Source organism: Hippichthys cyanospilos, chromosome 10, assembly GCF_059441005.1.
Source record: "Hippichthys cyanospilos isolate Australia breed blue-spotted pipefish chromosome 10, RoL_Hcya_1.0, whole genome shotgun sequence".
NCBI classification, from domain to species: Eukaryota; Metazoa; Chordata; class Actinopteri; order Syngnathiformes; family Syngnathidae; genus Hippichthys; species Hippichthys cyanospilos.
Window position 1 is genome coordinate 110,254 of NC_142378.1, and position 16,089 is coordinate 126,342.

Below are 16,089 nucleotides of genomic sequence, written 5' to 3' on the forward strand. Positions count from 1 at the left end.
CGCGTGCGTGCAGTGTAGTAGACAACTACTACACTTGAACTTTGACCTCTGTTTTCTCTTACAAATATTCCGAAGGTAAGGGCTTTTCCGGCACTTTTCGGCCATGTGACGTCACAGCGGCCAAACCGCGCTCAACCGATTCTTGGGAGCTTTTTCACCCCGGAGTGACGTCGCGTCAACGCAGATCGAACGTGGGCCGGAACCGAACGAGTCGGCGTGAGCGTCGGCGGGCCAAAACGCGGCGCGACGCCAACTTTGCGTGCGTGGCGAGCGCGCGCGTGCGCTCCACCTGCTCCCACTGAGGCGCTGCCGGGCTGGAGCCGGGCCAACAGCACCGGCGGGCCTCAAGCCTCGCCAACACCGATAGGAAGAAAAAAGAAAGAAAGCCAGCGAGCGAGAGGAGAGCACGCACGAAAGAAGGGCGACGGCGAGGAGAAATAAGGTCACGAAGCAGGAAAGTGAAGGAAAAACCCAAAACACGGGCAATGCGCTCACACGCACGCGGAAACTCTCTCACGGGCAGGCACACAAGCGAAGAAGCAGCTTGGCGCGTGCTCAAGGTTTGGAAAAGACGCTCACCGCGGGTGCACTCGCGCGGTTCCACGGGCACGCTCACGCACGGAGCTTTGTTGACGGCGCGCGAACAGTTGGCCCGCCGGAGAGGCCGGCCGCAACCCCCAATTCGTTCAGGCTGCATCACCATCACGAAGAAGAGCAACAACAACGCGACTCATGACAGAGTTCAAGCGGCCGCTTTCGCCATTCGTTTGCGACGACAGACCGTTCGGGCGTCACGCGCGCGGAGAGAAACAGATGCGCACTTACTCCCCGAACGCGCAGGAGGCCCGACAGATGTGAAAACAACCCGCGTCCTACACACAGCTGGAGGCGCGCGCCCACTTGTCACACGCTTCCGGTCGCGCCGGCGGCAAGGCCAAGCGGTTCCGTCAGCTTGCATTGTCAGTCTAAGGCGTCCCTCTAGCGGCCGCTGCAAGTCGTTACAAGTGGACGTTGCGCGGGCGGGAGGGGGGGGCGCCAGGGGTCACTCGGGGCGAAGGGGGAGGGAGGGGCGCCAGGGGTCACTCGGGGCCAAGGGGGAGGGAGGGGCGCCAGGGGTCACTCGGGGCCAAGGGGGAGGGAGGGGCGGGGGCTGGGGCTGGGCAACCCTAACCCTGGCTCCTTCCCGCCCCTCCAGCTCGTCCTACTCCCCGGAACCTGTTTGGAAGCCCTTTCCGCCTCCCCCGTATTTTCCATGTTCGCGGCTGGGCGGTCGCCTCCGGGTCCATCTCCGAAGTCCCGAGTCTGCCGCTACCGCAACGAGCGGCGCCTCCTGCGTCTCGTCCCCTACCTCATCTCCTAACATCATTTCCTTCCATGACCTCACCCCAAAAGCAGAGGTCCCTCCTTTCTCCTTGTCAGAATGCCACCAGCGCATTCCGCCACCTCCTCCCTCTGCTCCTCAGACCTCCTTGGACTCGCCACTTAAGCTGTTCCTACCTAAACATGTCAGTTCCTCTCCCCTCCCACATCCTTCTATTTGCACACACGCACACGAGGAAAAAAAAAAATCAGAGCGCTGTGTGCGTGCGTGCGCGCGTAAATAGAAGAAGAAGCGGGTCGGAACTTATTTCCGCAGAGTTTAACGAGAAGCACATGGATTGATTCGCGAAAGGCCGGCCTCGCGCGCTTGCGGGGCTAACCGCGACAAACGGTCGGTCGTCATGCTAGCAATGCCGACCGTCGGCATAGGACGGGCGCTGCGCTAAGTACTTAGCGTTAGCGCGACGTGATGCTAAAAATACTCGGCGGCGGCCTCCGTTGGCCTCGCGCAACTCGGCGGCCCCGCGACGCATTCGGTGGCCGATGACGTCGCCGAAAAAAAAAAAAACAGGGGCGCCGGCTTGGCCTTTAAATCCGGCGAACGCGCAAGCCGCTTGCCATTTTAGCCGCAAGACGGAATTTTGCCTTTCCCCCGGCCCGGCGGAAGTGCCGCTGAGCCGGGTCTGGCGCCCGACGGCGTCGCCGCGACTTCAAGCGGAGGCGAACGCTGCTTACGCTTTCCAAAAACCGAGGGCCCTCTCCGGGGGCGCCGCCCGGGAGCCCGCGTTTGATGGGGCCCGTTCCCGACGCCCCGCCGTTAGCGGCGCGAGCCGAGGCGGGGGACAATTTGACGAGCGAGGGTCCGGCCCGGCGCTTCCCGGCAATTCCCAATAAACCCTAAAAGGCTTTTTTCCCTCTACGGCGGCGCCGTAGCGGGACGGGGAAGCCTCGGATAAATAAACGGCAGAGGCCGGTTGCGGGAAGTTGAGCCGCTTCCCCCTGCGGGCGCCTTCGTTTTTATTAGCGACAGCAGAGATAGCGCCCCCCCCCCTCCCCCTCCCGGAAGAAAAGTCTTTGAAGGAGTCCGGAACGATCCAGCGGCTGCGGGCTGCCCTTTCAGACATCGTGCTAACAACGGCTAACAACGGCCAACAGCTCGCCAACCGCTAACCGAGCAAATGGTGAGCCTGAAACGCCCAACGCGCAAGTGGCGACAAGCAAGTCCCGCTCCTTGGTCAAAAAGCAGCCCGCTAAGTGAAGACCCTTACTCCCCAAATATCAGATGCCCCCAAAAATAACGGCCAAAAGTATGGGCGCGACCTAGAAACAGTCATTTCGATCGGAGAATAATCCGTCAGCAAAACAAAGCGGGTCTTGACGCAGAGATGTGCATTTTTATATGGCTCGTATTCTTACTTCTGATCACGACCGTATCGGGCTGATGTCGGTGGGCCGTTGTCAGCTATATGTAATCAATCAAAGAAGCGAGCAGACTGAACCAACATCCGAGCGACGTCCTCGTTCACGCGCGGGAAAACGGAGAGGATTGTGAAATTGTCACGACGGGCGGCAAGGCATGCGGCCGAGCGCTCCGGTCGGAGATCGCGTTTGATTCGGTTCCTTACCGTCTTCTTTTAGCGCGCGCCGTATAAACGACGATGACGGACGCCGCTCAACTTTTTGACAAAATGAACTGGAGCCGCGTTACATCGGCGCTGCCTTCACTGACCTGCGCTCGCAACGTGACGCTTCGTTTGACCGGCAACAAATATATCATTTATGGATATGAACGCGAGAAAATAGGAAAACGTAAGAAGATGAGATGGATTGTGTTTTGCCGGAGATTTCTTGCCAAAGTGTCGGCGCGTCTGAAAGAAAGTAGAGAGTAGCGGAACGGGACCCCGAAACCGAGGCTGCGTCCTATACGCGGGTGCGTCTTATATTTGGGGACAGGCTTGCTTCCCTTATCGGCGGCGAAGCGGCGGACTTGCTTGACTGCGGGGAGGCGTGCGCGCGTCCGTGCGTGCGCCCGCGCTGCCGTGCGCAGAACAAGAGTCTCTGTCCGCGGGGTAGCGGCAAGGTTCCCGTCCGGAGGTATCCATTGCATCCATTCCGCCGCGTCACCCGACACCGCTCGAAGGCCGTGATGTCATCTGGCCGGCCAACATGGCCGCCAAAGCGCGCCCTTTCCCTACGAAGTGGCGCGCCCTTTCCCTACGAAGTGGCGCGCCGTTCCCCCCCGAAGTGGCGCGGGCCTCTTGGAGGCCAAAGTGCCGCGCGGCCTGATGCGCCAACACGCCGAAGCTAAATGCCAGCGAGCGGGCCGCTTTGCCCTCTTGAAGCGGCGCCTCGGAGGCTTTGTCCCTTCCCGCCGGGTCGAGCGGCGCCGCTTTCAGAAAAAGTCCGCAACTTGCCAATTCCAAAGAGCTCGCGTCTTTGCGGCGAGGTGCCGCCGGAAAGCGGGCGGCCCGGACCCAAAGCGGCCCGCCCGACGCTCGGCTCACGGAACCGGGAAGAAAAACCGTCGGCGCCCGGGTAAGGCCGAGCGAGTGCGAAAAAAGGCTTCGCCGACCGACTTACGGAAAAGCGGCAAAAGCCAAAAATTAGGGGGCGACCGGGACGAAACCAAGTGCGGCCCGCGATGCCTCCTTGGACGGCGCTCGGCGTGGAGACTCCCCTTGCCCCCGCCCCCTCCCTCGTGTTGGGGGGGGATGAAGTCGTGAGGCAGCTGTAGCGGACGGGGGGGGGGCTTGTACGCGGGTGGGGGCGCCCTCGGCCAGGTTGGCCACGGCGCCACGGGCTTGGCCAAGGTGACCCCCGGAAAAAGCTGCCATGAACATCTGCAGCCAGCCCCTACTGACTGCCATCAGGCGGGACCGCCGTCGCCCATGTGGGACTGGCTGGGAAGGGGGGGGGGGGGGGGGCATCAATTCAGGAGCGCCCTACGCAAATCTGCATTAAGTAGAGAGTAAAGCTAATAATGCCAACCAGATTCTAGAACCAACTCCCCCCCAACACACACACACCACAGTGGCCCAGGTGACCCCCCCCCCCCCCCCCCCCCCTTTAGTGCTGCTACCAGCTGTTTGCCCTGGTTTCTCTTGTGGAAGGGGGGGCAAAATCCATATTACTGCCCACCTCGAAGTAATGCGCTCTAATGATAAGCTTGTGCATAGTTAGCATGCGACCCAGAACCAAGCAATAAATTAGAGCTAACCCCCCCAATAAAAATAAACCCGCCCACATACAATAGCATTAATATGGTCTTATTTCAACCTTTGTTAGCCGTTTTAGCATCTGCCAGATGTTTTCTTCATTCATCAGCATCAGCAGTGGCATTAGCATTAGCGCGGTCTCTCTTATTTCGGAAGATGAAGTCATCTTCATCTCATTAGCGTTAGCGCAGTTTGACTTGAGCGTTTAGTAGCCCCGTTGCTCGGCGTATCTCCAAAAACGCGGCAACGCTTGAAAGTGTGATGCTAATGCCATGCTAACGCCAACGCGGACACGCGGACAAAGAGCCGGCGTAGCTTGGAATTACTCGCCGACTGAGTATTGCGGAAGTTGAGGGTCAGCGTGTACCTCGGCATCGCAAGACACGCTAGCATAGTCAAGCGTCGCAGCCTGACGAAAAAGCTCATCTGAAGCGGGCGACGCCCTCTCCCGAAATAAGAGCAGGCCGTCGCTAATTCTGCGTGACGCCAACAACATCTGGCGCCGCGGCGTCGTCGCGGCGCTTTGGCCGTTTCCATTTGTTTGATTGAATTCATCAAGCTTTAAAGCATTAAAAAGTCAAATAGGATTACGGGGGAGCGTTCGCGTCTTTCCGCAGCTGCTCCGATTTGACGGGAAAATCGCACGATTCACCTGCCCGGCGCTCAACGAGCTAGCAAAGCCGGCGCCGGAATGTAGCCTAGCTTAGCATCGTCGTCCGAATCGCCACTGGAGGAGAAATTCGGGCTCCTGCTATTAGCTTAAAACCAACAATGAGCTCCATTCATGTCAAAATATGTGTTGGAGGCCGGTTGCCACGGTTACGGAGAAGGACGCGAGCCGGGGGTCCCGGGGCGGGCGGGGCATTCATGTTGAGGAAGTTGAAGCAGACGCCTTTAATCCAACAATTTCCTGACGGCTAATCTGCCGAGCACCGAAGCAAGACCGAAGCGCGCTTTCTTGCCGACGAGATGCCTCTCGCCTCGAAAGTCCCTCGCTCACGCGCACGGCCGTAAATTTACACCGGCGCGCGCGTGCGTGCGCGCGCGAGAAGGGCTTGTTTTCACCGTCGCTATCATTGAATTACAGTAGGGGGAAAAATACACACACGCACAAACACACAGCGTTGTTTCAAAAGACTACACAAGTATATATATATATATATATATATATACAGTATATATATATATATATATATACAGTATATATATATATACAGTATATATATATATATATATATATATATATATATATATATATATATATATATATATATATATATATATATATATATATATAGTGAGCCTGAAACGCCCAACGCGCAAGTGGCGACAAGCAAGTCCCGCTTCTTGGTCAAAAAGCAGCCCGCTAAGTGAAGACCCTTACTCCCCAAATATAAGGGGATATATACACACACACACACACACACACAGCGTTGTTTCAAAAGACTACATAACACTACACAAGTGTGTATATATATATATATATATATATATATATATATATATATATATATATATATATATATATATATATATATATATATATATATATATACACACACACATTTGTGCGGTCTTTTGAAACAACGCTGTCAAAAGGTGGAAGAAAAAAAACCGATGAAAATTTCTGAGTTTGAAGTCAAGACGTGCGCGCGCCACAAACGTTCAAAATGGGACAAATGAAGTAATGCAGGTGATTTTTTTTATAAGGGGATTTTTGTGTGTGTGCGCGAGACGCCATTCAGCTCTTGAATCGACGTGAAGTCGCCGGCCTCCCTCGCCGCGGCAAATCCAAATCGGGACCCGAAAACACAAGGTTCCAAATACACGTCACTCATTCCCGTGTCCGATCACGCCGCTCATTAATAATGAGGAAATAACGAGCATACGGCAATTGAAAAAAAGGACATTTTGCATCGAAACCCTCAACTAGAAATAAAATACACGATAGGCTATTTACATGAAGTTCCACGTTAACATATGCAATTTGATTTGATGTCCTTTGAGGCGCCAGAGTTGCATTTTTTCTCTCTTTCTTTTTTTTTTTTTTTAGTCAAACATTCGCTTTCATGATCACCATACAAGCTTGGAAACGTTTTGAGAAGCATAAATGCCGCCGCACACTTTTTTGCTGCCGGACTCAAAGAATACACGCAACATTTTTGCCAATTGACACCGTTGAGACCGAGGCCTAAATTAAGCGTCCAAAAACAACAACGGCAACATTGAAAAAAAACCAAACAAGAACATTAAAAAAGTCTCGGAAATGTTGCGTGTCGGCTGAAGGAAGCGCAAGTTGTACTTTGACGCCTGAAAGCTTTGCTACAAATATCAAGAAAATGCATGAATCGAAATCGATCAAGCTCGATATAGATCAAGCTCGAAGCAAACAGAATTAAAGGCTCACGTGGATTTTGTATTTTCATACGTTGGAGAAAATGAATCAAGTTTAGCCGAGGAGGAACCACAAGGAAATTCTATCCGCGTAATAAATGGCATTTCGAAAATAGAATCGCATTTTTAAGTCTTTAAATGATGATGAAACGAAAACAGGTCTCGGCTATATCTCGGCTATAAGACACCGCACCGCGATCGATAAATCCAAGTGAAAAACTCCCCCCGAGTGCGGCTTTCCCGACGAACGCGATAAGATACGTGACAATCGCTTCTTTTTGTTTTGGCGGTAAACAAAACCGAGGCGTTTTTACCGTCGGAGAAACGTCGGCGTCTCCGGGTCCAAGTTTGGGAAGAATTCGGGGGCGGGCGGGCGCGCGCGCGGCGGGCGGGCTGGCGGGCGGGCGGGCGGGCGGGCGCTCACCATCCACCAGGTCCTGGCCGAGATGTCGTAGCACAGCTGCCATTTGACCGAAGCCTCCGCGCCGCCTTTTCCCGCCATGGCGCCGTCGCTCCACCTCATGTGGGGAAAGCGGTGGGCGGCCTGCGCCGGGCCGGGCCGGGCCGGTCCGGGCCGGGCAGGGCCGAGTCGGCGGGCTCGGACCAGCGAGAGGACGAGCGAGAGAGCCGCGCGCGCGGCCGGCAGGACGCACAATGACGAGGAGGAGGAGCGAGATGAGGAAGATCAAGCCCAGGAAGTATGGTCGTCGGGCAAGGTGAGATGCGGACACGCCCCCCACCCTCCCCCCTCCCTCCCAAAAGCAACTCCAAAACTACAAGCGCTCGAGCGAGCAAACAAAGCCAGGTGTGCCCGCGGGCGGCGCTCGTCTCCGGGCGAGATGCTCCTTTCACCTTATCTTATCTTAGCCTAGTTTAGCGCCGCGCCGCAACATCGGCGTCGTCTTTGCTCCATTTGCCACCATGGTTTCTTCCATTGGAACCGGACGTACCTTCGAATCGCCGCGAATCGCGAGGACCCGGCACGGCTGCTTTCTCGGACAATTCAAGCAAGCCGACTTCCTACCAAAAGGGATGGCGTCGCCGCCGGCTTAGTATTTAGCATTTGGCAGGCGGGGGCGCGAGGAGGGAGCGTGCCCCCCCTTGCTGCTCCTTTGCCAGCCAACGCTAAGCCGAGCCCCTTTCCCCCACTTCCATCTCCCACCGCGGTGTCGAACGTTTTATTTCGTGGCCCGTCGAGTTTTTGGTTTCTTTGCGGGGGGGGGGGGGGGGGGGGGGGGGCGCCTCGTCCTCGCCGCGCCTCCGGGGCTCCTTTTCAAGCCTCCCGCTTTGCCAAGGGACACCTTGGGCGGCATGAGTGCGGGGGACACGGGCGGCGTCCTCCCGGGAATACCTGAAGCCCCGTTGCACAGAGGCGCCATTGTGCCCCCCCCCCCCCGCCCCGGGCCAGCAGGAATGCGCCGCTCCTTCCGATAAGGAACTTCCCAAAGCGGGAGCGCCCCGAGAGCAAAAAGATGAGGATGGGCGGGGCTGGACACCAGCAGGGGACTTTGTTTCGTTGTTTCGTGCCTATTCCAAACGTGCGCATCTTCTTTATCTGCTGCGCAATTCCATGTATTTCTGTTTCCAGCTGGGACTTTGGCCAGACGCGCCGGGCTTGAGCGGCTAAAACCGCTTCCATCCCACCTTGTTTAGCCCCGGGCCGAAGTCGGGGCGCGGTAGGCGAAGTCGGGGCGCGGTAGGCGCGGCCGGGCCGAAGTCGGGGCGCGGTAGGCGAAGTCGGGGCGCGGTAGGCGCGGCCGGGCCGAAGTCGGGGCGTGATTTTGTCGACTGGCGGCCTCCCGTTACCATGGGGGCGGAGCCCGAAATGCCGACAGCCGCATTGTGTACAGGATCCTTTCTTGCTGCTCACAACTTGTTTGAAAGTGGAAAGGAGGGCGGGCTCCGCTTGATTGCGGCCCCATTCTCGCGCTCACCGCTTTGCTTGTCACCGGCTTGGAACACACTTGGACCAGATTCACCTTCTTCATAACAAGATGAAGAAAAAAATGGGCACTTTACAAATAAATTGGACGTACTAGGCAGTAACCTTGACGCCTTCGTCTAAAGGACCTTTAAAAATGTGCATGCACACGCACACCATGCTGGACATCTGTTTTGTCTTTGGCGGGGGGGGGGGGGAGGGGGGGGGGCGCCAGAGGGCACCACAGCGCCCGGCCGCCACCCGGCGCCGTGTCCCGCCTCCTGGTCCACATGACCACACATGGACCGTGTCAGCCATATTTAATCAGCGCCCCCCCAAGGCGTACCGTACGCACGCACACGTGCTTAACCCCGTCAAAGGGGACTTGAGGTCCCGACAGCCCTCGAAAACGCGTGCGCGCGGGCTCACACGTGCTCCTCATTTCGTTTTGTGATCGGTCACCAATGTTTGGGATTGGCCTCAGGAGACAGGAAGTGATTCTGCCTGACCCACGCACGGACGCACGCGAACGTACAAACACAGGTGCGTGTGTGTGTGTGAGTGTTATTTGGGGCACTCGAAAGAGTTTGACGCGCTGTCGCTCGGTTTTCCTTCTTTCTTTTCTTTTCTTTCTTTCAAGATGACCTTCGGTGCCGGGATTCTTCGACGCGCGCACACAAAATACACGGGCGTACGAGAGCGGGAAGTTGGGAATGCGCGTGAAGAGGCCGAGCAATTGCGGGGCGTGACGACGAAGGCGAGGATGGGGATTGGGCCGTATCCAAGGGTTAATCAATTCTGATGTGTTGTTGACGTGTTCAATGTAACACCAGCTGGGTCACGCACGCTGCCAAAAACACACGTGCGCGCCTGTCCGTACAGCCGGCGAGTGAACGTTGGTACAATTTGCAAACCTGACTCCGTGTGTGTGTGTGCGCGCGCGCGCCATCTGCCCGCTGCATGTGCCAACGCGCGAGCGTGAGCTTGTCATCTTTGATGATTTTGTTTTTTTACATTTCCGCGTCACCCCGGAATTTATGCCATCACGATAGAAAGCCTTTGCCGAAGTCCTATGCTTGTCAACGTTTGATGGGGCTAGAAATCAAGAGATTCTTTTTTCCCCCAAAGATGACAAATGAAAATATGCAAACGCACTCCCAATTGGAAAATCTCCCTCGCTTGAGCTAGCCTAAGCAATCGTCGGACGCGGAGCGCCGCGCGCCAGCGCGGTCGTTAGCCCGCCTTCAGCGGCCCAAGAAACCAAGCGGAAAGCTGCGTCCTCCCGCGCGTATCAAAAGTACGGGATGAGGATGCGCCGCGGGTGCAACGCGGCCGTCACGCGCGTGAGCTCCAAACGTCAGGCGCCCGCTGACTGACAGGTGCGCGCGCGGGCCCTCGCACGCGTGTCCCTCCGCATTAGGAGGCGCCGCTCATTCGCCGCGACGTGCGGGAGCGCGGGCGGGCGGGCGTGGCCGCTCGCCGGACGCCCCGGGGCCTCCGCCCACACGCCGACGGGCCGACGGGACGGCGGCCAAGCGGCGGCGGGGACGGCGCCAAGGGAGCGTGGCCCCGGTCCATCTTGGCCCATCGCGGACCATCAGGCGGAGCGGCGCTGAGCGGCGGCCAAATGGCTCGTCCGCGTCCCGCTCGTCATGTCCTGTGACACGCGCGGCGGGCCGGGGGCCAGGAGAGGCGCCGGCACGCCGTTGGCCTCGGCCGCGCAAAGGAACCTTCTTTTCGGGGATCCGCAAAAGGCCGAAAGAGGTCGGCGACTCGGGCGAGGGGGGGGGCGTCGGGGCCCCGAGATTACGGGAGCGAGGCGAGGCGAGCGCCGTCGGCCGCGCCTTCTTAAGATTTGCCGGAACGGGCCGGCCCGAGCAGTCGGGGGACCGCCCGGTCCGGTCCCCGTTTGTCATTTGCGCTCGGCCGGAAGGTAAGCGCGTCCCGTCGCGGAAGCGGACGGAGCCGCGTCGATACCCGCCCGGGTCTAACGAGAGACGGCCGGAGCCCGCGGTTGTCGACGCTCGATTAACTTGACGTCGGCGCGAGAAATGTTCTCCTTTAGATGAGGGACGGATTCATAAGACGGCGGCGGCCCTTCCGTCATCCCTCAAGTTCTGCGCGCCGGGAATCCCCACGGCAAACGAACGCCGACCGAGAAAGACGAAACGGACTCCTCGCGCCGGGAATTCGGCCGGGCGGCCTACCCCGACTTCCGGAAAGGCGGTAGGCCCGGAGGGAAGGCGGAGTAAAAGTTCCTCGAGGTTTTCGGTTCCGACCGGCCTTCGGATGAGCGCGGGCCGGCGTCGCGTGTCGTGAGGGGAGCCTCCGGGAAGCGCCTGGACAAAAAGCGAGAGGCGAATCCCAAGCCGACCGGAAACGTCCGTCCGAGGACGCTTCCCCCCGTCTGTTCGTCGCGGGCCGGGGAGACGAGCGAGGAGACGGCCGGGGCGCGGTTTAGCATTCGTTGTCGAGGGCCCGGAAACGCTTAGCCTAGCTCGGCGCCGGCATTTGACCCTTTGGGAAGAGTCGGCCGCCGGCCTCGGCGTTTACTCACTTAGCCGAACAATACGAGGGCCGCCGCCTCGCCGCCCCCCGCCGCGCCGGAACTTCTCATTTGCATAATTGATGCGATCGGCCCGCAGCGGACAAAATTCACGCCGCTGGGAATCATGTCCGCGCTCGCTAGCGTCCTCGCGCACGCCGGACTTAAATATAGCCGGAGCACTAACACGGTGATGGCATATCCGCCGTACGCAGACGAGGAAGTCACAAAACGGAGCCGTAAAGACCAGGCGGGACAGCGGGACGGCGGGCCGCGTTCGTGCCGGAGGTTTGCCGCATTTCAGACAAGAAAAGCGGCCGGCAATAATGACCTTTTGTCCCTTTTAAAAGTCAGGGCCTTGTTGAGGGAGGGGACCCCTCGCGCCCCCCCGGCGCCCCCCAGCAGATGTCTGACACGCACGTCAATCTGCTTCTGCCAACGACGGCCCGGTTGAAGGCGGCGTGCAGATGGAGCATTTTTTGCCCTCCTCTTATCCTGAGGAAATTCAGCAAAGTGGAAAAAGAAAAACAAGACGGCCGGGCCGGGCCGGGCCGGGCCGGGCCGGGCCGGGCCGAGCCGGGCCGGGCCGAGCCGGGCCCGGCCGTCCTTCCCTCGCGTCTCCCTCGGCCGTCCTTCCCTCGCGTCTCCCTCGGCCGACCCCGGGCGCCCGTTTCGCGCGCGCGCGTTGGCTGACACGAGCGCAAAATGCGCCTGTAAGACTAATGACGCTAACGATGCTAATTAGAAGCTGTTGGGTGCGAGCGGTGACACTGTAATATTAACCGCTATTAATCTAGGACAACAAGCCCCCCCCACGACACACACACGTCGCCTCCTGTGTCGCGGCGGTTAGCGCGCCACGCTAATGAAGGCGGGCAGCCATATTGCTAGCCCAGTGAGCAGGTGGCAGCAGTCGCGCGGGTGACGCCGGGACACGATCGGCTGCGTTTTGAGCCCCCCCCCAACATCGAAGGCTTCCCGTCCCGTCTCGGATTTACTACAACGTATTTGATATGTTAGAAAATCACGGGTCACGCGTTTTATGAAATTGCTGGAAATCCTTGAATTAATCATTCAAAAAACGTATGGGCCTAAATGACGGCGTCCGTTGAAGGTGAGAAAGATTTTCCAAAGGAATCCAAATGCAGAGAATCTAAGCGGGCCGTTGGGCCGGCTGCCCGCGCCCCGCCCCGCCCCGCCTCGCCCCGCCCCGCGGGCGCAAACCCAGCCAGGCCGTAACCGCCGCAATATGTCGCATTTGCATTTTTACGCGTTTACATCTTTGGAAAATGTTCGGCCCTCGGCGCAGCGACGCCGAGCCGCGGGCCAGAGCGCCGGCCGACGTGGCTCGGCTCCAGCCGCCATTTAAATATTTGAGGCCGCGCCTCGCTAACCTTGGCCCCCGCCACACATTGAAAATGTCCATTTCTGGAGTAGAATTTGGAGCGCCGACCCAACCGTCAACGTTAAGCAAAAAAACTAGCAGAGAAAAAGGAAAAAAGTATCAAGCTCAAAAAAAAATGTTTTGAGCAAACGCAAACCGCGGCGCTTGCCACAAAAACTCAACGGGGAAAGCCACAAACCTCATCATAGATCGCGCATCCATTTTCCGCAGGCGCCTCTCCTCGTCACACGATCGGAAATCAGACCCGTGGCGGCGTCCGTCCGAAAGCGGAAAATATGGTGTGACCCGTCAGGATCTCCCGCTTCCAAGCGTGTCCTCACGCTTGCGCGCCCCATATGAGTAACGTTGAATGAATAAATGAAAAGTCTTTAAGCGAGTTAACTATTCAAGTGGCGGCGGCCTCAACATCTGGCCCCACGCGCACGCGCGCGCGCGTGCATGTTTCATGCATGTTTCATGCGCGTGCTCATCCCCGACCGGAGGAGACGGCCCATGTCCGAGGGTGACGGAAGGCCCCGGCCGCTCATTAGCATAACGCGTCCGTCCGTCCGTCCGCCCTGTCGCTCTCCATCAGCGCGCGGCGGTGACGGGCGTATGCAAAGCGGGCGTCTGGCGGGGAGCCGGTCTATGCTAATTTGACATTTAGCGGCTCCTTTGCATAACACGCGGCAAAGACTTTTCGCGTGTCGTACGGACGCAAACGAAAGCGAGGAGACGGCGCCGGGTCGGCCCGGGGGGAGGGGCTCCTTCTTCCGGCTAGCTAGCCGGCTAGCTAGCGAGCGTCGTCGCGACGAAAAGCGCCGCGCTCGCCTCCTCGCTTGGGCCGCTTCAAGCCCGCTTTGCGTGCCGTCGCTAAAGGGCCCAAACGTGACGTCGCGTTGGCGGGAGCGGTAAATTCGCCCGCCAGATTTGCATTCTGCTACCTTCGGGGAGGAAACGGAGGAAGGCGAGGCGGAGCTTTTCGCATTTCGCGGAGCGCCGGCGTCCGGCATCCGTCGTCCGCCATTTAGCGTTAGCGAGACGCTTTCGTCCTCGGTATGCGCTCGCGATCGCCACCGTTAATGACGCGGCGTTTTTGAACATCGTGTGCGTTTATTCATGGCGCGATTCTAAATAGTTTTTCGATTGCCGACGTCACCTTTTTCACTTCGCGCCGAAAGAAACGATAAGAGTCACTTAGCCCCGCCCCGCCCCGCCCCGCAAAGCCAGGCCAAAGAAAGTTGGGAAGGATCGGCCGGCTCGTCGTCGCCATCGCCGGCCGCCGACCTTTCACGACGGCTCAATGCGCGCCGCCGCAATGAAAGGCGCGTGACCCGAAAACATCGACGGCGCGTTTGGGATGTCGAGCGTGGCGCAAGCTCCGCCGTGCGCGCGTTTCTTTGCGTGTGCGTGTTTTTCCGCCACGCAACCGGCCGCCGTCATTAGCGTCATTAGCATCGCGGGGCCGCGGCCGTTCGGCGAGCGGGAAGCCGTCGCCGAGAGACGGCCGAGGCCGCTCGTCCGGCGGGGAACCTCCGTTCTCGGGACCGAGCTCCTCGACGCCGGCTTCCCCGGGGGCCCGACGCGCCCGTACCTCCGTCGAGCGAGCGCCGCCTTCTTAATGGTTTGCGGGCAGCCGGGGTCAGGCGAAGGCTGCGTACGCGATCCCGCTCATTGGTTGCGGACGGCAGTCCTCCGTCGCGTGGAGCGAAGCGCCCTCGCGCAACGGTCAAGGAGGGCCTTGGGTACCCGCCAAAACGGACGCTTGGCAAGGCTGGGACGCAAACGACTTCCGCGCGGTCGGCCTCACCCGGGCCGCCGCGCCGGCGCGCCGGCGCGCCGCCCCGCGCTCTTTTCGCACCCCGCAACGCGGGGGGCCGGCGAAGGCGCTTGGCAAGAGGCGGGCCGGGCAGGACTCACCTCCGCCATGGCCGCCGGGAGGCGACGCCGCCACGGGGGGGGAATCCCCGGCACGCGCGCGCGCACGGATATCATCCGGCTGCCAAAGCGCGCGTTTGAGCGCTGGCTATGATGAAGAAGCAACTGGGCGGCGGCCAGAACACTGGAGCCGCGCCACCGGGTCCCCGGCCTAACACATTCTCTCTCTCTCTCGCTCACACACATTCGCCGATACGCGCACGGGGTTAGGGTACTCCCGGCATACGCGCGACACGCACATCTTCAAAGGAACGGAGCGCGGCGCACAACGCCAGAAGCCCGCCGCGCACGCGCACTCAAACGCCCGGATACCATTCAAGTGACGGAAAGAAAAACCTCATTGGTACGCGTGCGCAAGGAGGGCGCCGGCCGATCGGGAGCTTCCGTGACCGGCGCTCATCTTGAGCCCGCCCGTGCCTTTTCCACTTCCTGTTCGCGCCCGCTAAAGAGGAAGCAGGAAGCGGGGGGCCCGCCTCCTTCACCTTTCCTTCTTGCCGGCGTTGCGCGAGGCCTTTTCTTCTCCAGCGCGTCACTCCATAGAGGAATGCGTCATTTGCTCACTCTCCAGTCGTCTGGCTATGTTGTGCGCGCGCGCAATGCGCACGGCAACATTTCGGGAGCGTGCGTGCGAGCGCCTCGTTGTCCCGCGGGCGGCCAACGCGCCGCCGAGCTGCTTCCTCATTTCAAGTGGAAAAAGAAGTAATGACGTGGAAATATGATAATGCGCGAGGCTGCGGGAGACGCCCCGCCCGCCCGCCCGCCCGCTCACGCGCTTTGCCCCCCATCCCCCCGGTGTTTCTCGCAGGGAGTCTCGGCCTTTCACGACTGGACAAACATTAGCGAGCGGTCGGGCTTGTTTTGCGTCAATTGGATGCCTCATTAGCATAATTTGAGGATGAGCTCCGGCCCACCGGGCCCCCGAGGACCCCGGCGGAGGTGATACCCTCCCTCCCGCGCGAGCGGGGGGCGCCGGGGGCCGAGCCGACGGCGCGTTGCGCGCGATCCGCACACGAGCGTTTGATGTGCGCCGGCTGATTCGATGCGACAAGCGAGGTCGCCGGCCGCGACGTCGTCGGCGTGACGCACACCCGTCAATCGCGCCGCTCCCTCTTTTGGCGGCCGGGAACCCCGACGGAAAAACCTCGGAGGTCCGTATCTGTTTTCGGACGCCGACCCGACCCCGTCGTCTTTCGGAAAAGTCCGTCCGAAAGGCCGACGCGCGCCGGCCCGAAAGTCTCATCCGGACGCCAAAAGCGAAAGGAAAACCCAGAGCGTGTCCCCGCGGAGGAAAAACGCGCAAAGCTTTCTTCCCCTTGCGAACCGATCCGCCCGAATCTCCTACCGCGGGTTCAAGACGCACCCGCGCGTTCCG

General features: G+C 59.3%; 2 protein-coding genes across 2 annotated transcripts in view; one reads left to right on the forward strand and one right to left on the reverse strand.

Moving 5' to 3' along the window:
- The window catches only part of nfia (nuclear factor I/A), a 22,319-nt gene extending 14,692 nt beyond the window's left edge, over positions 1–7,627 (reverse strand). Inside the window, exon 1 of the mRNA XM_088425211.1 lies at positions 7,354–7,627. Within this exon, the coding sequence (XP_088281337.1) occupies positions 7,354–7,452 (99 nt within the window). The 5' untranslated portion in view covers positions 7,453–7,627. The remainder of the gene's footprint in view (positions 1–7,353) is intronic.
- frem1b (Fras1 related extracellular matrix 1b) overlaps positions 7,370–16,089 on the forward strand; it is a 25,947-nt gene continuing 17,227 nt past the window's right edge. Inside the window, exon 1 of the mRNA XM_088425207.1 lies at positions 7,370–7,645. The gene's annotated coding sequence lies outside the window, so the exon portion shown is untranslated. The remainder of the gene's footprint in view (positions 7,646–16,089) is intronic.